At 39.3% G+C, this 23,433-nt stretch overlaps 1 protein-coding gene across 12 annotated transcripts in view; it reads left to right on the top strand.

Moving 5' to 3' along the window:
* TTLL5 (tubulin tyrosine ligase like 5) overlaps nt 1–23,433 on the top strand; it is a 240,282-nt gene that overhangs the window by 179,754 nt on the left and 37,095 nt on the right. For 10 of the 12 annotated variants that reach the window (XM_033107454.1, XM_033107463.1, XM_033107453.1 and 7 more), the window contains one exon: nt 3,380–3,597. In XM_033107454.1, coding sequence (XP_032963345.1) covers nt 3,380–3,597 — 218 coding nt within the window. Of the gene's footprint in view, nt 1–3,379; nt 3,602–23,433 lie in introns of those variants that run through there. The other 2 variants (XM_033107460.1, XM_033107461.1) reach the window with 1 other exon arrangement.

Here is a 23,433-nt window from a genome sequence, read left to right as displayed (position 1 = left end):
AGGCAGATTTGCATGTCATCCTGCCCTTTGGTTCCTCGGTAAGCTGAGGTGGAAGTTTGAGAAGGAATGGAATATTTGTTGAGTCTCTGCTGTGTGTGCCTGATACTTTATTTCAAGAAATCTTTATTGAATGCCTGGGCTACATATGCTGATGTGATCTTCATTTAGTTCCCCACAATCCAGTGAAGTAATTATAATTGCTTATGAGGAAGCTAAAGTTTGGAGAGGTTAAGTAACTTGAAAAGCTTACCCCAATTTATAAATGACGGAACCCCCATTTGAGCCCAGGCAGCATTTAACTGCTAAGCCATGCTCTTTTCCACTTCCCTGTGTCTCGGCGTTTCACTGATGACCTGATCTGGTTTTGCAGCCGTGTATATTGAACAGTCATTTCCTTCCTCAACCCAGTCTAATGGCTAGTCCTATACCCACCTGGTTGAAACTTGGGCTTATTTGCATACTTTGACTTGTACTCAGAGTTGATTTGTTACCTCCTTAAATCTTTTTGAAGTCAACTTCCTTTTGACTTTTTAATAATTTGTTTTTGTAATAAGTAATGCATACAGATGGTAGAAAATTCAAAAAGGTACAAATGATACATATTAAAACATTAGTTTCCCTTCCACCCTGACCCCTGGCTAACCGATTCTTCTCCATGGAGTTTACCATTTTTTTTGTATATCTTTCAGAATTGTCCTGTGCACTAATGTGTGTGTATGTATGAGCGTGTTGATAGCGTATGATGATATATACTATGTGTGTTTATTCCTTTTTCTTTTTTACACAAAGAAATTTACTAGACTCACTATTCTGATCTTGTTCTTTTCACTTGACTCTTTTGTGTTTAGATGTTCCAGAAAATTTTTTTAAAAAAAGAAAAACTCAATGAATTTGAAATAAGGTTGTCAACCAACAGCAACATGTATTGAATAGATGTTCTTAACTAATGACAGTGCTTCACAACATGAAAAATCAAAGTCAATAAAGAATATTTGTATTTCCGAGAGTTCTTAACTAACAATGGTTTCCCTCCTCTGCTGCTCACCCAGTGAATTTGTTTATGGATGGCCAATGTACAACTCTTCATTCTGTAGAACCCCTCGTTCTGAATTCAGGCCTCTTCCTCATCCTGAATGAAGCCTCTTTCAAGCATTCTTCACATCTAAGCTCATTTACTGGGATGCTGTGGTGAAAACCGAAGCCTAGGGTCCCCGTTCCTCCCTCCCTCCTTCCTTCCAGTTGAGCCTCTCCCTCATATTTTGAGGCCCTCAGATATGGAAACAGTGGTTGAGAGGAATGAATGGGTGTGTTCTAGAGCCTGCCTTGTCCTCAGAAGGCTTGCTAGAACGGAGGCAGGGCTCCTGGGCCCTCCGGGACCATCTGAACACCTGCCCACACGTACACACATTCCACAGAGCCGCCCTCCTGGCATTGCCCATGGACTCAGAGCTTTCTTTGTTCTACTTCTTTGGGTCAGAGATGGAGGTGAGTGAACAGTTCTTCAGTGTTCCCTTGGGTGGTTTGCAAAGGTGTGGAACATTCAGTCAGATTGGTCTTTTTGAAAATGTAATCCTCTACTTCTGAAATTGCTTTGTTCTTTTTCAGGCTTCGCAATCAAACACATTTATTCCACATAAGACCCTAGATCTCCTTCATATCTCCCTTGTCAGGACCTTTGGATACATTTCCCTGACATGGGACATTTCGAGGCATGAATATAGAAGTTAGGTAACATTTTACTAAAGCTACCAAGTTCATCTTTTTTATCTTAAAAAATAAAATTCATGAAGGACAAAAACAATACTAGTGAAGTCTATCTAGAAGGCAAATGTTTCCTAAGAACATCTAATCTTATTCCTTTAGGCCTTGCCATGAGGCAGTGACATTTCCCTTCTGTCTTTTGTGTGCAGTGTCCTCTACAGATGGAATCAATTGCCAGAATCCTTTTAATTAAAAGTCCTATGTATTTTGTCAGTTATTTTTCTCTTAATACTATTTCACATTTAAAGCTTTAGTAATGCATGCATATTAAAAAGCTGTGTTAATGGTATTGAAGGCCCAGTAGAAAAATTTGTGATACAAAATAACTATTTCTAGTAAAGTAAATAACTTGTAAGAATTTTTAAAGGATCCACTTGAGGAAGTATATACATTTACATTCAAACTACAGATATATGTCGGCGTTTGTAATGTTTAGATGGTGATTTTTGGTCCTTATTTATTTGTAGGATTACCCTCTGAGCAGAAATACCCGTGTATTGATCTTGTATTCATGTGGTAATTTTACTTTAAAAGTGTTTGCAGATATCAATCTTGTGATAATCTTTAGGTCAACAAGATGTTACTATACCAGAATTCTACGAATAGCCCTCAAGGACGGGCATGGTCTGGCTCCCAGTTTGTGTTCTGGCCCCCTCTCTCCACTCTGTTCGCTCACTATGCCCTGGGCATACTGGCTTCTTCCATTCCCTCAGATGTGCAAACCTTCTGGAGGAGTACGAAGTTCTGTGAGTGGGCTCAAATTGAGGCTAGCTTCAAGTCATTTTTGTTCTGTGCTATATTTCTAATACTTGGCACCCTGTACCCTGTAGGAGACATTTGTTAAATATTTGTTGAATTTGGGGGCCGGCCCAGTGACTCAGGTGGTTACGAGGGCCTCCTCCTTCTAACACTGAGGTCATTGGTTCGATTCCCACATGGACCAGTGAGCTGGGCCCTCTACAGCTAAGATTGTGAACAACGGCTCTCCCTGGAGCTGGGCTGCTGTGAGCTGCCCGGCGGGTGGCCAGCGTGAGTGGCCGGCATCCGGAGTGAGCTGCCGTGGGCTGAATACCAGCATGGGCCAAGGAGCTGTGTCCTACACAACTAGACTGAGAAACAACGGCTTGAACGGGGGAGGTGTGGGGGTGGGGGGGAGGGAGGAGGTGAGGGGAGGGGTTGTGGGGGAAGAGGGGGGAGGGGTGGTGGGGGAGGGGGAGGGGTGGTGGAAGCGGAGGGGGGAGGGGTGGTGGGGGCGGAGGGGGAGGGCGCAGGCAGAAGAAGAGGGGGGAATATTTGTTGAATTTAACAATGAGGGAAACTAAGACTGAGACCAAGTGCATAATTCACGCGTATGGACCCGTACACAGTACCCAGATGCTCTGATTCCGAGCCCAGAGTACTTTCAACAAAACCACCTCAGCCCTTTACTTCAAGAGCTTCTTTCCCTTCTCTGGATCTAGACCTGCACTGGCATTATTGGAAAGTTTTTCCTAAAAAAATGACTTAACAGTTCCCTTTTCCTTTTGTCCCATTAAGGGATTACAAGCCACTTATTCACTTACAGCAAATGGGTTGTGAATGGCTGCTCCACTGATCATCTTTTTTCTTTTACTTATAGGCAATCTTTGGCAGCCAGACACTACCTAACTCCAATTTATGGACAGTGAATAATGGTGCAGCTTGCAGAATTTCAAGTGCCACAGCTAGTGGCCAGAAGCCAACCACTCTGCCACAAAAAGTGGTGCCACCTCCAAGTTCTTCCTCCTCCCTGGTCCCCAAACCTCCATCCAATCAGAAACAAGTCCTCAGAAGGGCAACATCCCAGAGAGCTTCCAAGTAAGTGTTCGATGCTCTTCTGTTCAATTCTTCTGAGTTATGTTCATTCTATGCTAATAGTACTCTTTATTTATGGAACCTTCAAGACAGTTTGCACTGAAATGTTGAAAACAAGAACACCTGATGGGTAATAAAGGTTAACTCTGGTTCTCAGCTGTGGCTACAAATGAGAATTGCCTGGGGAGCTAGAGAAACATGCCTGTGTTGGGGCTCTTGCTTACCCTGTGGGAGGGGCAGGCACTGCTCTTTTCGGTTCCCAGGGATTGTGCTGAGAGCTGCCACCACTGGGTTCGGGATCATTGCGAGCCACCTTTTCCAGCCTCTGGCAGGAGCGACAGTCAGACAGTGCAGCCCCAGGTAACAGTCCTGAACTCTGGGCTTGGAAAAAGGAAATGCAAACTTCCTTGTGGAAGTACTCTTCTCCTGCTCACTCTGCAGAGACACATCTTTTCGATTTCATATAGAATTCAACACCCTTTCCCCGCTGCCCTCGTTTGTTCACTTTTAGGCATTTGAACAGGAAGACATAGGATTGGTGTTTCATTGGGAGGATTCATTTCTCCACAGTCCACAGGCTCTATGTGGAAACGTTTTGGATACCGTTAGTAGTATACGGATATCTCTCTTAACTCAAAAAAGACATTTCCACACCGAATCAAATTTTTGTAGGTCACAGCCTCACTCTACTTCCAGCCATTTTTTAGCTAGTGAACCAGAAATACACTGGCAAAGGGTGTCGGTTCTAACAGCGCTTCTCCATGTAAAAGTGGGGAACTTTTTCAAAGATGTCTTGAAGAGGCAGGCATTCCCTGATGTGTAATCACCTAGAAGATTTGTGTATTTCTATTGCTCTCATTACGGCTCCTCATTCATTTGTCCTTTACAAAACCAAATTGAGTTATAAGAAAGAATCCTAGGACGTTGCAGAAACAGTTACTGTTTTTCCCCTTTGCACAGTGAATCAAATTCTGGATTTGGATTGCAAACAACCCCTTGTGGCTGTTTTAATGATATTGCTGCCATTATTCATTTATCCAACAAATATTTATTCAGTGCCTACTAAGTGCCAAGCACTGTTCTGGGAATAATTGGTATTGTAATGACTTTACAGAACTCTCTGGAGCCATAGGGAAGGGCAGTAGGAAGACTGCAGTTTGTGATTGAAAGCCAGTGGCAAAGTAGGAAGGAAGCTGCATGCATGGCCCTTCACCTTAAAAAGAGTCAAATCCTTAAGGGTGCAGCCTCTGGAGCCAGGCTGCCTGTATTCACATCCCCACTCTACACTTTACTAACTTGAGACATTCAGCAAGTTACAAGTTAATCTCTTTTTTGTTTTTTTTAAAGATATAGATATAGATATAGATATAGATTTTTTTTTTAATTGGGGAAGGGGAACAGAACTTTATTGGGGAACAATGTGTACTTCCAGGACTTTTCCAAGTCAAGTTGTTAAAAGCTAATCTCTTGGCCTCAAGTTTCCTCATTTGTGAAATGGGGCTATGCAGAATATCTGCTTCAAAGGACGGTTGATAAATATTAGCAGAGTTAAGACAAGTGAAGTACATAGAATAAGACCTAGTACACGTCAGAACTCAATAAGCCTAGTCACCATCATAAACATTTTGAAATCACACTGTCCTTCACAAGTGTGAGAAACCCACAGTTAGGTAGGAAAGTGAGTCAGTGAGTCAGATACGAATGATGTTGAATTTGTCAGTGTGCTTCATGTTTGTGGATTCTCCCTTTATTGCCAGGACTCTGAGATGGCCCGTGAGGGCCCACGTGGCTAGCTGGTCTGCTGGTGGAGAGGTAGGCTCTGTCAGCAGGCAGCAGGGCTGGACATTTGAAGACGCCGCTCAGTGCCCTGAACTCAGTGCTGGCAAGAGAACTCCACAGCCTTCTGAGGTGGAATTGCAGCTCTGTGGACAAACTTTGCTTTGCTGCATTTTTGTGGTTTCTTCTCTCTGACAGGCAGGAGTGTGGGAAAACCGGAAACAGCTCAGCACCAAAAATGCACAGAAGGGGGGATAAAAGCAAGATTTCTTCAGAATTTAAGAAATATAATCCAAGAATCAAAAGGCGTGCTGTGAGGCGCTGTTCCAGGAAATAGTTTCCAATTTGCCTTTAAAACTCTAGCACAAGCCTCTGAAGCTAAATAAGCTAGCAAGAGTGGAGACCGTAACGTTCTTTCACTTCCACGTAAAGTGTACATTGTTGTGAGGGCCCCACTGTTTTCAGTATCCTTTTGACTTTTAGGAAAAAGAAAAGCATTCTTTTTATCTGTATTGACTCAATGAAAAGTTCCCTCTATGAAGATGAAGTATCCAGATAGTTTTTTTAAAATAATCTATTTATTTTAGAATAATTTTAGATTTACAGGAAAGTTGTAAAGATAAGTACACCCAGTTTTCTCCATTGCTAACATCTTACGTGGCCATGGTACATTGGAGGAATGTGCCATACCACGAAGCTGTCATTGGTACATTACTCTGAACTAAACTCCAGGCTTCATTTGGATTGAGGAAGTTATTTTTAATCTAGAGAAAGCTCTCATGGCTTCTCAAGTCAGGATCCTGAGTGGTGTTCTTGTTCTAAAGTAATTCATGTTGCTAGGTAGCACAGCAAGTCACTGAGCTTCTATCTGCCATCCTCTTTTAAAATAGGGATAAGAATAGTATCTGCTTCGTAGGATCATTCAGAGAAATAAATGAATTCATGAACGTCAAGCACAAATACAGTGCCTGGTACATAGTATATGTTGAGTAAGTGTTAGGTATTATTATGGTTAATACTAAGGTGGCATTTCAAAAAATTTTCATGTAATTTTTTAACTTTCGTGCAAGCTGTGTTGCCTCATTTGCCGGGAGCTTATTGCATTGCAGCCTTTACTCTGGCTCAGTACTGATTATTCAGGAACCCTCAGTTGTGACTGGTAATACTGAGTCACACTCAGGAATGCCATCGCTGCCCCAAGAGATACAACTAATGAGAAGTTGTAATGAGCTTTGGACCGTGCCAAGCCCTGTGTTTTGGGGGCGAACTTCAAACTTCTTTCTCCTAGCACAGAAGTTGGCATTAGACAAATATAGAAGCAATTTCCAAGAGCATCAAAATTTCCACATCCTAGACGGTTGAGCTTAGAGAACAATAGAACATAAAAGATGGAATGTCGTTTGAATTTTGGTGCAAAGGGAATCGAGAATCAGAACAGTGGAGTCCTGTTTCTTTATGATAATATTCAGGTCACTTTTCCTCTAAAGGTTTCAGTTTCCCATCTGGAAAACAAAAACCACTGTCCCCACTGAATAATTAACCAAAATAACTTGTTTTCTGTCTATTCTGTTGAAAGCTTTTTTATGAGCACATTTGTTTTTTAGTCCTGATGCTTTACAGCCATTTTCATCATCCCTTGTTGGCCCAACAGTCCTTTGTTAGAGTTCTCCAATTCATGTACTTATATTTCCTTTGACTGAATCTCATTTGTCAGTTCTGTGAAGAGCATGATTTAGATTTTTTTTTTAACCTTTTCCATAGTGCCAGTAGGCTTCCTTGATTTTCCTCTTTAATGTTTGCAACACTTCATAATTTAGTATCCACTTCAGATCCTCCTCCCGAAATTACTTGTGAGATTTCTTCCAGGCAGTCAGCTGAACTAAGAAGGGTGACAGCCTAGGAACTGCCACATGCATATGAACTGTCTCTTTCTTGTAAGTGACCTTTTTTTCAGAGCCAGGATTACACTCTCCAGGAAATATGGAGAAAGAAACCTGAGGAGATTAAAGTTTGCCAGGAACATGGGCAAAACTCATAGACTAGAGATGAATCTGAAAGGGCAGGGTGAGGCTCTTGTACCTTGGGACTTCTCTAAAGAAAGAAAACTGTAAGAAACTCCAGACTCAACAAAAGTGCTTTTCTTTAACCAGCGGGATGAACTTTCCTTGCCCAGGTTTTAGGATCTTCTTCATCAGGGTGACCTCAGTGGAAATCGAAGGTAACTGCGGTGCTGTGTCAGCACCCAGGACAGTGGTGTTTGTTAAAGGCTGCTGGGGATGATGAGGGAGCAAAGCAGTCAAGAGCTTGGCAGCATGGGCAAACCAAATACCAAAGAATCTGACCTGAGCATTTGGTAATGTCAGAAATATAATGAAAGGTGTAAAAATATAAAAATAAGGATCAGGTTAAAAATATATGTGCTATATCTTTTTAACATATGATTCATTTAAGTGAGGCAAAGTGATCAGGAGTTATAATGGTCCAAAAGTAGGTTCTTGTTAGCATAGACGGTGTCCTGTTGTAGGTAGCCTTTCATTATTTGTAGTTTCAAGAAATACAATTGAATCTGTGGCATCTCCATCCTTAAATATAGGATTGTCTAAATTATGCATTTCCAAAAAATAGAATTCAAAAGGGTTCCTGGACCCAATTGCAACGTGGGGTGGGGGTGGGGTTTCCCCCCACATCAACAAGTAATTCTCAGACACCAGCAGGGTAATTGAATGAGTCAGTTCAATTCTGACACTGTGCACATGCACATAGCATCAGATTCCACAGGTTAAGGGTTCAGTCCTACAAGACTGCATACACACACTTTCTTTCTCTCCCTCTCCCTCTCTCTCCCGCCCCCCGTCTTCCCTTTCCCTCCTCCCTTCCCCTCTCCCCCCCATCCCACCTTTCTCTCTTCAGATGCCAGCCGCAAGCCCAGGCTCTTCACCTGTGCTTCTGTCCAACCTGCTATAGGTTGGACGTTCCAATAACCCCCTCCAGTTCACAATGCCAATCACAAGTCCAGGTTGTTACTTGTACTTCTGACCTACTAGCTATAAATCAGAGGTTCCCACAACCCCCTCCTTGGGTTTGATTAATTTGCTAGAATGGCTCACAGAGCTCAGAGAAACATGTTACCTACTAGATCACTGGTTTATGAGTATTGTAAAAAGATATAACACAGGAACAGCCAGAGGGAAGAGATGCACAGGGGCAAGGAGCACAGAGTTTCCGTGCCCTCGCCAGGCCTACCATTCTCCCCACAGCTGTACGTGTTCACCGACCCAGAAGCTCTCCAACCCTCATCCTCTTGGGTTTTTATTACACAGGCACGATTGAGTAAATCATTGCCCATTGGTGATTGAATCAACTGAAAGTTCCTCTAATCACATGGTTGGTTCTCCTGACAACCAGTCCCCATCTTTAGGTGCTTCCAAAAAAATCATTTCATTGACATAACAAAAGACAACCTTTATCTCAACACTTAGGAAATTCCAAGGGTTTGAGGACCTACGAGCCAGAAGCAGGAGGAAGAACAAATGTGTTTTCTTATTATAAGTCATACTATCACAGTAATCATGGACTTTTAGTGCTGGAATATCAAGGAATAGAGGCATAGTGGGGCTGCGAATGTAGCAAGATACACGGGTGGTCGGTCAGTGGCACAGCCAGAACTGGAATCCACATCACCTACTGTGCTAACCCCAGACTCTTCCCAGTGGACCAGTGATTTCAAAGGCCCCACCAATCTACTCAAATCCATTCTGTACATTAAATGGCAGATTAATCATCCTAAAATACTGTCTTTGGGGAAATGCAATGTCAGCACTTAGGAACTCACACCCCTCCCTTTCCACACCAGTTTTCCTGATTAAATGGCCAATGAAATACTCAAAAGGAGGAAGAATTAGTGTCAGTCTCATGCTGAAGTGTTGGGGGAATTTGTTAGCTGTAGAAGGATTGGATTGAAGAACAACATTGAGGGCTTTTATATGCTACCTTCCTATGAGAGTGCAGTCTAGGAAGTCAGTGGGAGGCCCGGAATACACCAAGGGCCTGCAGGTATGAAGAGGCGAGAGCCCGTCAGGGAATCTGCCACTTAGACTCTCTCTTCTAGCAGCCCTCTGCATTTGGACCTCAGTGGTGGCATTAGGAGATCTTAAGTCTTGCTTTAGGTATGGACAATGACATCAGTCAGGGAAGTAATAACCACACCTAACCAAAAGTTGCCATTGGGGTATGTATGGTCCAGTGGGGAGAAGTAGTACACAAGAGTCATGGAATGAAGGGTCTTCCTTTGTTGGTTCATATATGTGTAATTTAAATTAAAATCTTACTTCACATTTCTGTCCACTGGATGTTAAAACAGCTGTTAACATGGTACTATAACTGCCAGATATTTCCCATCTCTCACTTCCCTTATCTGATTATGAAAACCCCTTTTTAAAAGATGTGGGTAGGAGCTTATACCAACCTTTGGTCGAATCCGTATCAATTCCTCCAAGATCATAAGCCCTTAATGGCAAACTTAGGCTTCTCTCTCTGAAGATGAGCAACTATTTTAAAATCTTGGAATCTGGGAATAGGTGGTATAGCTTAAAAGAAAGCTCCATGGAGAAGATTCATACGAGCTACCCATCTCTGAAATAAGTTTAAGCAAGAAAGAAAAAGACATTTTAGAAAATCCCTAATTTAAGAGTGAGTGTGTCAGTGTGTAGAGCTAGAAAAAGTTACCATACAGAGAGAGCAAGCAGGTCAGGGAGGATTGCATGGAAATTAGAAATACCTGAGTGAAAAATGGTGTTGAACACAGAGAATAGAGATTGAGCACTGCAGAAAATTAATTTGTGAAATAGAGGACAAATTTCAGAAACTCTGCCAAAATTCTGAGGAAAAAGTCTACAAAGATAAGATGAGAGAAAATACAGATTCAACCTAAAATAATGAATTCCAGAAAGAGAACATAAGTAATAGTCATTATTATAGGCAAAATAGAGCAAACATGAGGACATAGTGTTTTGAGCAATATAATTAATATTATTAAATTAATAGATATTCGAGTTTGTACCCTGTAGAGCTACCATGGGATAGTTTTCTAAAGAACATTTCAATTAAATCCTCACAAATATAAATTACACAATCCTCATTTTCTGACCACTTTACAATAAAATTAGATATTAAAAGTCTAGAAAAAAATGTCCAAATAATTTAGGAATTTTAAAACACTCTTTTAACTAATTTGGGTCAAAATTATATGGAAAATAAGAATTGTACATATCAGAGCATGGCAAGGATGCCCACTCTTGCTCTCTTTATCCAACATGGTAATGGAAGCCCTAGCCAGAGCAGTTAGGCAAAAGAAAGCAATTAAAGGCATCCAAACTAGAAAGGAAGAAGTAAAACTGTCTCTGTTTGCACAGTCATGATATTATATATAGAAAACCCTAAAGATTCCCAAAACCTGTTAGAATAACCAAATTTAGTACAGTTTCAGGATACAAACTCTCAATATATAAAAATCAGTTGCATTTCTATACATTAGCAACAAACTATCAGAAAGAGAAATTAAGAAAACAATCCCATAGCACAATAATCTCAAGATCCATCCATGTTGTCGCAAATGGCAGTATTTCATCTTTTCTTATGGCAGAGTAGCATTCCATTGTGTATATATACCACATCTTTTTTATCCAGTCATCTATATCAAAGGACACTTTGGTTGTTTCCATTTCTTGGCCACTGTAAATAAAGCTGCAATAAGCCAGACAGAAAAAGTCGAGAACCATATGACTTCACTGTTATGTAGGATATGAAACTGAAAACGACAAAGGAACAAGACAAACATGAAACAAAAACTCATAGACACAGACAACAGTTTAGTGGTTACCAGAGGGTCAGGGGACAGAAGGGATAGTAAAAGAGGGTAAAGGGGGTCAAATATATGGTGATGGAAGGAGCACTGACTCTGGGTGGTGAACACACAGTGTGATATACAGATGATGTATTACAGAATTGTACATTTGAAACCTATGTCATTTTACTAACCATTGTCACCCCAATAAATTTTAATTAAAAAAAAAAGGAAATCCCATTTACAATTGCATCAAAAAGAATGTAATTTAACCAATAAATTTAACGAAGGAGGCACAAGATCTGTATACTAAAACTATAAGACACTGATGAAAGAAATTAAAGAAGATATAAATAAATGGAAGGATATTCAGTGCTCATGGATTATAAGAATTAGTATCATTACAATGTCCATACTACCGAAAGCAATTTACAGATTCAGTACAATTCCTATCAAACCAGCAATGGCATTTTTCACCAAAAAAAAAAAGGTAAAACCTGTATGGAACCACAAAAGACTCCAAATAGCCAAAGCAATCTTGAGAAAGAACAACAAAGCTGGAGGCATCACACTTCCTGATTTTAAACTATATTACAAAGCTATAGTAATCAAACTAGCATGGTGCTGGCATAAAAACAGACAAACAGATCAATGGACCAGAAGAGAGAGCCCAAAAATAAACCCACGCATATATGGCTCCATAGATTCACATTTAATATTCTCCCTCTGCTTAATCACATAGCAGTGGTAGATAAAAAGCTTAAAGAAGAAAACCAAAAGGACAAAGGAGCCAAGAATATACACTGGGGAAAGAACAGTCTTTCAAATACATGGTGTTGGGAAAACTGGACCCCTATCTTATACCATACACAAAAATCAACTCAAAATCGATTGAAGGCTTAAACATATGACCTGAAACTGTAAAACTCCTAGAAGAAAACAGGGGATAAACTCCTTGACATTGGTTTTGGCAATGATTTTTTGGATTTGACACCAACAGCAAAGGCAATAAAAGCAAAAATAAACAAGTGGAACTACATCAACTTTAAAGTTTCTACAGCAACAAAATGAAAAGGCAACCTACCAAATGGGAGAAAAGATTTACAAATCATTTATCTGATAAGGAGTTAATTTCCAAAACATATAGAGAACCCATAAAACTCAATAGCTAAAAAACAAAACAAACAAACAAAAAAAAAAAACAATTAAAAAGTGGGCAGGGAGCTGAAGAGACATTTTTCCAAAGACATACAAATGGCCAACAGGTATACGGCAATGTATTTAACATCACTAATCATTAGGGAATGATGAATCAAAACCACAAGAAGATACCACCTCTTTACAAGTATTGGTGGGGATGTGGAGAAAGGGAACCCTTATGTAATGTTGGTAGGAATGTAAATTGGTGCAGCTACTGTGGAAAATAATATGGAGGTTCCTCAAGAAATTAAAAATAGAACTACCGTATGATCTAGCAATCCACTTCTGGGTATATATCCACAGGAAATTAAAGCAGGATATTGAAGAGATATCTGCACTCCCATTCATTACAGCGTTATTCACAATAGCCAAGATATGGGGAAAACCTACATGTCCACCAATGGATGAATAAATATGATGTGATTTTATAAAATAGAATATTATTCAGCCATGAGAAGGAAGGGAATCCTACCATTTGCAACACCTGGATGGACCTTGAGGGCATTATGTATGCTAAGTGAAATAAGCCAGACAGTAAAAAACTAATACTGCCTGATACCACTTAAATGCGGAATCAGGAAAAAAAGAAAGTCAAACTCATAGAAATAGAGAGTAGAAAAGTGGTTGCCAAGGGCTAGGAGTTGGGGAAAATAAGGAGAGGTTGGTAAAAGGGTACAGACTTTCAGCTATAAGATGAGTAAGGTCTGAGCATCTAAAGTAACATATGGTGGGGGATCAAATGTATGTTGATGGAAGGAGAACGACTCTGGGTGGTGAACACACAATGGGATTTATAGATGATGTAATACAGAATTGTACACCTGAAATCTGTGTAATTTTACTAACAATTGTCACCTCAATAAATTAAAAAAAAATAGAGTAACATATGGTGGCAATAGTTGATACCATTGTATTATATCATTGACATTTGCTAAGAGAGTAGAACTGACTTACTTAAAGTAAACAAATGAGTAGGTGATGGATTTGTTAAATAACTAGATATGAGGAATCCTTTTACAATATATACATATATCAAATTACCACGATGTACACTTGAAATATCTTAACAATTTTATATGTCAATTATACCTTAATAAAGCTGAAGTATTTTTAAAAATGAAGAAAAATTATACATATCAAATTTTATATTTTAAATGTAGTTAAAGATGTACTAAAAGGTAAATTCATAACCTTGGCGTTTTTGTTGTTAAGATACAGAAAGATTGAAAAGAAATTAACCAAGATACAAATAGCCAATTGGCTTCAACTGATATGCTGGCTTCTGCTAATTTTCTAGAGCATCGTCGTGTTGAAAAGAATTATGAGGACTTCTCTGAGCTTAGCAAGAAAGAGTGCTTTGTAGATTAGTAATGTCTACTACAGACAGAAAAGATGCTAAAGTGGTGAATATGCACACAACATATTTGTCATACTTGAACTAAGCTTTCATCTCTTGAAGTTAGAAAAGGGTCAACAAAACAAAGCTAAGAAAAACAGATCAAAGGAAATCAAGAAGAAAAGCAACATAAAGAAAAGCAAGCAAGAAAATTAGTTAAGTTCAAAACCCTATTCAGTTTGGGTACAGGGACAGGGAAGGAAAAAATAAACATAGCTCTGCCAGAAAAATAAGAGAATTAGAAAGAAAAAGGTTTTTAAAGTTGATAGGGGAGATTAAAAAATTATGAGAACACCATGCACAACTGTATGCTACTAAATTTTAAATACTGGATGAAAGGTAATATTTTTAAAAGTAAGAACTATCAAAATCGGTTCTTGAATAAAAAGCAAACCAAGTAAAGGAAGGTAGAAGTTGTAAAACTGTCCAAATTTGTGTTAAAGAAATAAGGTACACGAGTAGGCCTAGGAAGCAATTTTAAAATATCATCTCTAAAATAGTTTTTTGAACCTTTTTTCTGAAATCTTTGGAAGCTTCCAAGTACCCACAAGATAAAGTTGAGAGTCCTTACTCTTACGTTAATGCCTTCTGCCATCTGTCCTCTAGCCTGTCTCCGGCCTTCCCTGTACTGCACTACCCCAGCACTGTCTGCTCCATCGTTGTCCTACATGCGCATGTCACCCCTCTGCACAGAATGCTCTTAGCCCTCTTGAATCTAAGTCCTGCCTTTTATTCAAGATCAGGTTTTAATTTATCACCTTGAGGCTTTAGCAACTACCTCATTCTCAACTCAGCTGACTCTACCATCTACCTCCTTGTCTTATTTTTTTCTTTTTATATGTGTTCTGCTTCCCATAAATCTTGTAGGGACAGATAGCCGTGACCCTTTACCTCATCTATATTAAATGTCCACTATGTTGTGCAATGCTCTGGATATTGATGATAACACCAATGGACAAGAGAGACATGAGCCCTGCTTTCATGAAGTTTATTTTTGTAAAAGGCGAGATAAGTTCAGTCCCCAGCCCCTGATATATAGCTCATATTCATGAGTTCTCAGGAAATGGTGGTGGTGGTGGTGATGGTGGTGACATAGTATTTTGCATCAAAGTGCATGCATCAAGGATCACTAAATAATGATTCTCATTAGTCATTTATACTATGTAGAGTGTGTGTGGGAAGCAGTACAACACAATTACTAACAGGCCAAGGTTTCAAATTAGATGTGAATCCTGGTTCCTTCACTTAATTGACTTATTTAGGGATACCTCGAAGCTTCTGTTTCATTATCTATAAAAGATTACCTTCATCATGGAGTTGTTCTTAGGATTGAATGAGGTAATTTATTTCCCTGACATATATTAAGTGTCCAGTGCGTGCTGGTTGGTATAATTGTAATTTCTTCTGCTGCTGTTGTTCCCTATTAAAAGAAATCACATTTTTGTTGTTAGTAAGATGATATCCATAAGTATGATTTGGCTTTAGTTAGCAAGGCTATGGAAATTCAAACACATTCTGATCTCCAGAACACTAATAACTCTAATGACTATTGAAGGCAAAGGCTTAGTTTCAAACAAAACAAAAGATTAGATTTGGACCTACTGACTTCCAGTCAAGTTGGCTCCATAAGTTCACACTTAATATTCTCCCTCTGCTTCAAACACATAGCAGTGATAGATAAAAAGCTTAAAGGAAGAAAACCAAAAGCACATAGCTGAGTTCAAAACAAGGGATATGTCTCCCTGGCCCCAAGATACACAAAAATAAATGAGAATCAATGAACGAGGCTGCAGCAACAAGCTTTTTGAACTCTGCTTTGGAAGCAGGCAGTGGCAGCCTGGAGCTCAGCTCCTGTGGCACATTGGGGCCTGCAAGTGCCCTGTCCAAGCGGAGAGACTAAAGTTAGGCTCATTAATTGGAAATGAAACAGTGGTTTTTCACCTGGGGATGATGTTGGCACTGTCGGCAGTCATTTTTGGTTGTTATAACTGGGCGGCAGGGGGTGTTGCTACTGGCACCGGAGGAGTAGAGTCTCAGGATGCTGCTAAACATCCTGCAAAGAACAGGATCGTTCCCCTCAACACAGAATTATCCAGTCCAAAGTGTCAACAGTACCAAGGTCAAGAAATCCTGAGCTGAAGAACTCAGTGGGCTCCCCTAACGGGAGACTGAGAAAACTGGCCTGGGCTCTCTTTATATGAGATAATGGGCCTACAGGTTCAGGAAGATAATAAATGTACCCTTGCAACGTCACGTCTTAGAACTCACCTGGATTTCTTAATATCACTGAGGCCAGAGCACCAAAATAACACTGTAAAGTCTGATTCTGGACTGGGGTCACGGGGACTGGGTGGAGGCAACTATAAAAATCCTCAGACAGGGAGGGGTGAGCAAGTAGAGAGACGAGGGGGGAAATGATTTTTGTTCAAAATGAGCCTGCAAACCAAAATTCCAAAACACATGACTAAATCTAATGCTAAGAAAGGTTGCCAACAGACTCAACAACTAGAACATGAATTCCTTACAGATGAAATTAACATTTTTTGAATGGTCAGACGTGTTGAATTATGTATCTATAGAATAGGAGCAGAACATGACATGTGACTCTAATAGGAGTATCAGTAGAGAGACCTGAGGGATAGGTGGGCAAGCAATACTTTAAAAAATAACTGATGATTTTCTGGAATCGAAGAAAGACATGAGTCCTCAGCTAGGGAATTCATTCCATGTACCAAAATAAATGCACCTTTAGACACATCATAGTGAAACTGCAGAACATTAAGCATAAAGGGAAGTGTCACATACTACCTGAGAGAAAATTCATTTTACAAAGGTACACAGAATACCAGGATTCTTCTCTCTAGCAATAATAGGTAGCTGAAGACAAGAGCTAATAGCTTCAAAGTGCTAAAATAAAGTAACTTTCAGCCTAGAATTTTATACGTAGCTAAACTGTCATGTAAGAGAGAGGGCAAAATGAAAACAATTTGAGATATTTAAAGTCTGAGTGTAACACCCATGACCTTCACTGAAAGAACTAGCAAAGACTGTGTAGGATAAGAGTGAACACAGAAGTGTTGGATGATGTGAGGTACAAAAGTTTTATAAAATGTCAATCAGTGTTATTGACTATACAAATAATTGTTGGTCTTTAAAAAGATAAAACACGTTTAAGGCAGCACAGACAAGATTCAGGGACAAGAGTATTCAGTGGATAGTGAATGTATTACCGGTCTGTGTCAAGTTTAAGGCAAGACAGAAATACGGAATGGCTTCACACTTTCTTACACAAAAAGAGCTAAATAATTGATACAGTCTGTAGCTTTCAAACCAAGAAAGGGAGAGAGAAGAGAATGTAGCAACTTTATGAATCCGGTGGAAAGCAGGAAGGGGGGAGAGGGAGTGGAGCTAGGAAAAGGATGGTAGATGGAAAATAAAAACTAAGGTGAAAATAAATCCAAATATATGAGTAATCACAATAAATGTTAACAGATTATACTCTTCTGTTAAAAGATAGAATATCAAATTATATTTTTTAAAAATGTTTCTTATAGGTTGCTTAAAAGAGATATACCTAAAATAGAATCTCACAGAAAGGCAAAGGATTAGAAAAAGATAAGTCATGCAATACTAATTTGAAAGAAAGCTAGTATAGCAATAGGTAAAACAGAATTAAGCAAAAAGCATTAATAAGGATAAAGAAAAGCATCTTGTATGTACTTAACGTTATAAATTCAAAATATATAAATCAAAAGCTGACAAAATTATAAGGAGAAATTGGCAAAGCAGCAATCATAGTGGGTGATTTATTAGGTTGGTGCAAAAGTAATTGTGGTTTAAAAGGTTAATAATTGCATATTTCACTTAACATAATGTTCTCTAGGTCCATCCATAGTGTTGCAAATGGTAAGATTTCATTCTTCTTTATGGCTGCGTAATACTCCATTGTATAACTGTACACCTGAAGCTGAACAATAATGAATGTCAACTACAATTTTGTGTATTTATATAAATATATATATATATATATGGTTACAAGAAGTGCAGTACAGCATTAGGAATAGAGGCAGTGGAAATGTAATGTGATGTCAGAAGGGTAGTATATGGGTTAAATCACTGTGTGAGGGATATAAATGATAAATGTTTAACTGTTACATTGTTTTGTACACCTGAAACTAATAAAAGTTTAAAAAGAAGTAAAATAATTGCAAAAACCGTAATTACTTTTGCACCAACCTAATATTTAAATGTACTTCTATCAATATAAGTAACTCAAGCAAAATTTTCTGAGGATTTTGAATATTTGAAATGCAGAATTAATAGTGTGCTTTAATAAGTTGCTTTTACATTTTCTGCAACATGGATGGATCTTGAGATTGTCATGCTAAGTGAAATAAGTCAGAAAAAGTCAAGAATCATGATTTTACTCGTATGATTTCACTCGCCGGATACAAAACTGAAAGCAACAAACAAACAAACAAAAACTCATAGACACAAACAACAGTTTAGTGGTTACCAGAGGATAAGGGGAGAGCTGTAGAAAAAGGGAGCCAAATATATGGTGACAGAAGGAGATTTTACTTTGGGTGGTCAACACACAATGCTAATTAATATACAGATGATGTATTATAGAATTGTGTACTTGAAACCTATATAATTTTATTAACCAATGTCACCCCAATAAATTTAATTTTAAAAATAATCTTAAAAAAAAGTAAGTGCCTTTTAATGTTTTTGACCAACACTTATGATTGAAAAAATATATTTTATATGCAACTCAGTAAAAATATCTATATATGCATATGAAATAAAAATTTTACCAAATACTATTCCCTGTTCTTTTGAAAATGCTGATTATGTCCTCTAAATTTTACAGTGTCCTTATGAGTCGTAATTCACAGTCTAAACAACATTAATAGCTATGCATAGACTCCCGGGCCCAAAAGAGAGAGTATACATTCTTTTCCAGTATACATGGAACATTTACAAAACTTCCACTCATTGTCACAAATGAAGGCTCCACACAAGCAAAAAATCAGTATCAAATAATTCACACTCTTAAACTACAGGAAATACACTTAAATTAGAAATAATAAAAAAAAAAGGTTTTTTTTAAAAGGCTTTGTGTTTGGAAATTTAAAAAAATAGAGTACATAATACTCATGTATTAAGAGGTAGTCGTAATGAAAATCATAAAACATTGAGAACTGAATGGCTGTAAAAGTCCTGCAAATTTGTGGGATAGCCAAAACTGCACTCAAAAATAAATTTGTAACTTTAAATATGTTTATTAAAAAGACAAGACATATTGAAAATAAAATGAGTTAATCATTTAACTTGGAAAGCTATAAAAAGAACAACCATAAATTAATCAAAATAATATAAAAATAAAGAAATCACCTAGAACAGCCTGGTATGTGGGAAAACATGAGAGAAGAGTGTGCCTCATCCAGGGTTTGGCACGTGGTAGGTAGTCATTAAAAACTTGGTGAAAGCATGAATAAAATTGACAACACAATAGAGAGCACTACCTCTGGAAAGGTTAATAAATTAAAAAAGAGAAAAGGCCCACATAAATAATTTTAGGAATAAAAAGGAATGTAATGACAAATATAGTGGATTAAATAACGTGTTGCCAGCATATTTATAAAAAGGAGTTCTATGGACCATTACTCCACAAAAGTTGGCTTCACTATGTGCTCCTTGAATTGGTTTTGGAACCAGACCCAAGTTAATGATGTTCTAATTGTTACTTGCTAAGGATTAGCATATTAGGTTCTGTTTGTGAAATGCATATGTAATTCCTGGACTGATAGATAAAAGGAAAAGGCACACATACATAACACCTGTGTGCACGTTGGTATGTTAAGGAAAGTTGTAAGATACTTAATCTGTGAGTAAATGTTTGCTTAGAAGAGTCCATGTTCTTTCTTTTGGAATGTAGTTCTTTAACCGAACTTGCATCTCGGGATTTCTTCTCTCCTTTGGGAATTGAAAGAGGTTGGTTGTCACCTGTATTTTATAAAAATGATCTAGTTTGGGGGTGTTTCTTTTCAGGACCTTCACAAATGCCACTGTGTGTGTTTGCCGCAGCCCTGGCGAGGTCAGCATTTCAGCTCTACTCTTCCTGTAAAACCTTGAGTATTTTCTTTCTGTGGGTCCTTCCTTCTACAGAAAGGTCATCCCTGATGTGATGGCATGAATCCAAGATAAACTTTTACCCGAACCATTGAAATAGAAAACTAGTACCTCTGTGTTAGAGATGTGGAAAGCCTTGAAAAGAATCTGAAGAGAAACAATATAGCAGCAAACCACAGTCAACCTTGTGAAGTAATGAACAAAACAGATCTTAAAGAAAGGATATCACTTTCAGAAAAGTTTCCATTGATCAAAATAATGGAGGGGGAGGGGGAAACAGAGGAAACCACAAGTAAAAGAGCTAAAAGGTCCACGAAAAAGCACATCAGAAACCTTACCAGCAAAATGTATAATGGAGATTTTGCTCATTATAACCCTTATAGACTGGCGGTGATATGTCATGTGGGCCGGCTGTATGGTGTGGTCTTGATGCCAGTAGAATTCCTAGCCAGCCGTTTGATCCGCTTGTATTCCCTAAGTAGAGACCTGCACTAGAAGAAATCTTTCAAAATGATAAATACAGGAGATGATTTGTTTGTAATGCGTTATTGAACAGCTTCTTTGAAAGGCCCAGAAGAGCTGTTTCTGCTTACACAGAATAGGAATGGTGCCCATGGCAGACTCTTTCTTGGACTTCAGGAAAACGGAAGGGGCAAGAGGAGTAGACAGGAGTGGAGCGAGCGAATTGAATTCTGAGTTAGGAAGGGTACATACATTTAACATTTAAGAAAACTAGCTAGGAACATGTCTGAAGGAAGGATACTGCCTTAGTTGAAAAGAGTGTATCACTCACTGTTAAAGGCATTCTTCTAATTCTTTGTTGCTACCTTTCATGACCACATTTCTTTTTTCTTTTTTCTTTTTTTTTAAAAGATTTTATTGGGGAAGGGGAACAGGACTTTATTGGGGAACAGTGTGTACTTCCAGGGCTTTTTTCCAAGTCAAGTTGTTGTCCTTTCAATCTTAGTTGTGGAGGGTACTGTTCATCTTCAAGTTGTTGACCTTTCAGTCTTAGTTGTGGAGGGCGCAGCTCAGCTCCAGGTCCAGTTGCTGTTGCTATTTGCAGGGGGCGCAGCCCACCATCCCTTGCCGGAGTCCTTGTGGTTGAGATGACGCGCTGCAACCAACTGAGCCATTCGTGAGGCAGCTCAGCTCAAGGTGCCGTGTTCAATCTTAGGTGCAGGGGGCGCTGCCCACCATCCCTTGTGGGAGTTGAGGAATAGAACTGGCAACCTTGTGGTTGAGAGCCCACTGGCCCATGTGGGAATCGAACAGGCAGCCTTCGGAGTTAGGAGCATGGGGCTCTAACCGCCTGAGCCACCGGGCCAGCCCCATGACCACATTTCTCATCTCGGTTTTTAAGCAGCTCAGTTCATCGGGAAGCCCGCCCTTCAGCAGATAGTTCAGGCCCTTCTCTGCAGATGAACTAAACCCTTTACCACAGCTGATTATTTTAGTGAGCCTCTAGCTGTCAGCCTTTGACCATCCATCCAATACCTCTCCATCTCCTAAAACTTGTACCATTTCCAAGAAGAGCAATTAAGGAATGCCAGTGGGGCCAGATGGCCACATCTCGCGCTCCCAGGTAGGGTCTGGACTCTAACTTTTGTATAATAGAAAGTTAACAGCACCTGTCTTGTGCCGTCTTTTCAGTGTTGCTCACCACAGAATTCTTCATACTTCCGTAACTTCAGTTTTTCTGACTTTACCCTTAGCCGTATTTTGTATGTACTGTAATCAGAAAACAGCAGAGAATGGACTGCACATTTAACTTTCACATTCAGGTATTTAGAGAGAAAGAGAAAGTACAGTTTCAATAAAGTGGCTGATTCCATTTGCTGCTCCACTCAGGATAAGAAAGGAGATCTTTTGTTCCTCCAGTCAGTCTCATTTCCCGTGAGCCTCTCCTCCAGGAGGAGCAGTCCCCTGTACTAGGTTTTATTTTCTTGCTCAGAGACACAGTTTATGCAACATGGCCGCTTGCCACAAGCCAACTGCTTTATTTGGTGTACAATTGAAGAAACCGCGATTCATTCTGATGCTGGCAGAAAAAACCGTGTGTGTTAGATTTATTAAGAGAGAGTTTGTCAATCTCAAATGAGACCTTTCTTCCAAAAGGATTTTAAGAGTAATTGTGACTATGAGATTTCTGCCTTGTAGGCTGCCAATTAATTACCTTTTGACTTAAATAGCAAATTGCTGTTAATGTACAGGTTCTGAATGTCTTGTGGTCATTCTTCTAGTTTTGCACTAGTGTCACATACTGAGTTAGAGTCCATGACTCTTCCGATTTAATATTTCTGTGTGTAGATAAACTTATAGTGAATGCAAAGATTGGCAATATTCCTAAGTAAAAATAACGACACTAATAATTATGTTTATTTAGCCCTTAATATAATACCAGACACTGTGCTAAGATGTTCTTTTCATCCACCCTCTGATTTTCTCCTCAAAACCCTATGAGGTAAGTCCTTTTATCCTGATGTGAAAACACAGGAAGTGACTTAGAGACAACCAAGGGAAAACATACATACCTTCTTATATATTCCCTAAAACACAGGTATTCCCAGGAAAGCAGCAAAGAACCATTGCAGGAGCAGATCAGCAAGTACAAATGAACATACAGGCTGTAGACAAGCTGTATTTCCAGAGTTCTCATTTAGGACTGGCTTGTGCAGAATTGCCGTGTATTTTCCTAAGGAAATGATGTTATCACAACAAAAGCATATTTACCCATAATGTGCCTAGAGTAGTAATAACACCAACCCAAACCATTTTGTGTACCAATGTTTTCATGGAAAAATTCACTCAGAGTTTCCCCTTGGATGACTATGGATACATTTCTCCACCACCGGGGAAGTGGGGACCCTATGCTGGAAACCGTTAGAATTCATTAGAAATGTTCAAAGTCGGATTCAGTGGTGGCTCCCAAGGCCTGTGATGGGTGTTGACACAGGGAGGAGGATGGAGAAGTGAGTGGAACTGGGTAGAGAGTGGACATAGGGTCAGGAGATCTTGGGTGAGAAACTGGAGAAAGCGTGTGCGAGTGAAGGGTAGGGTGGGTGCTCCAGAGAGGAGAGAGAGAAGGTTAGAGAGTTTGGGGACCCAGAACTCACTAGGTCTAAACCCCCTCAGATAGCTCCTTGTTCATGGCCTTTGTTTCTTCTGCTCATTCCACAATTTTGCCTGCCCTCTTCCCTTTTTACTGCTTAGACTCAGGGCTTCCCCTTTGAAACTCAGGTCAGCCCCAGGACTTTTCCTGACTTAGCTGCTCCTAAAGCAGGCGAATGGCCCTAAGGGTTTTTAACTTCTATAAAAGAAAGAGCCCATCCTTGGCCCTCTAGAACTTTTCCTTTTTCACTTGGACCTGGAATAGCAAACATCAGCCTACAGATACTTTGGGTGCTTTGGGGGGGGGGGGTTCCCTAAGGAGCTGAAATAAAATGCATGAGTATTCCAAGTAATGGGGGAGGCTTGTAGGAAAGGG

The sequence above is a fragment of the Rhinolophus ferrumequinum genome, chromosome 6, assembly GCF_004115265.2.
Source record: "Rhinolophus ferrumequinum isolate MPI-CBG mRhiFer1 chromosome 6, mRhiFer1_v1.p, whole genome shotgun sequence".
In the NCBI taxonomy this organism is placed as follows: domain Eukaryota; kingdom Metazoa; phylum Chordata; class Mammalia; order Chiroptera; family Rhinolophidae; genus Rhinolophus; species Rhinolophus ferrumequinum.
This window is presented reverse-complemented; position numbering and strand designations above follow the sequence as displayed.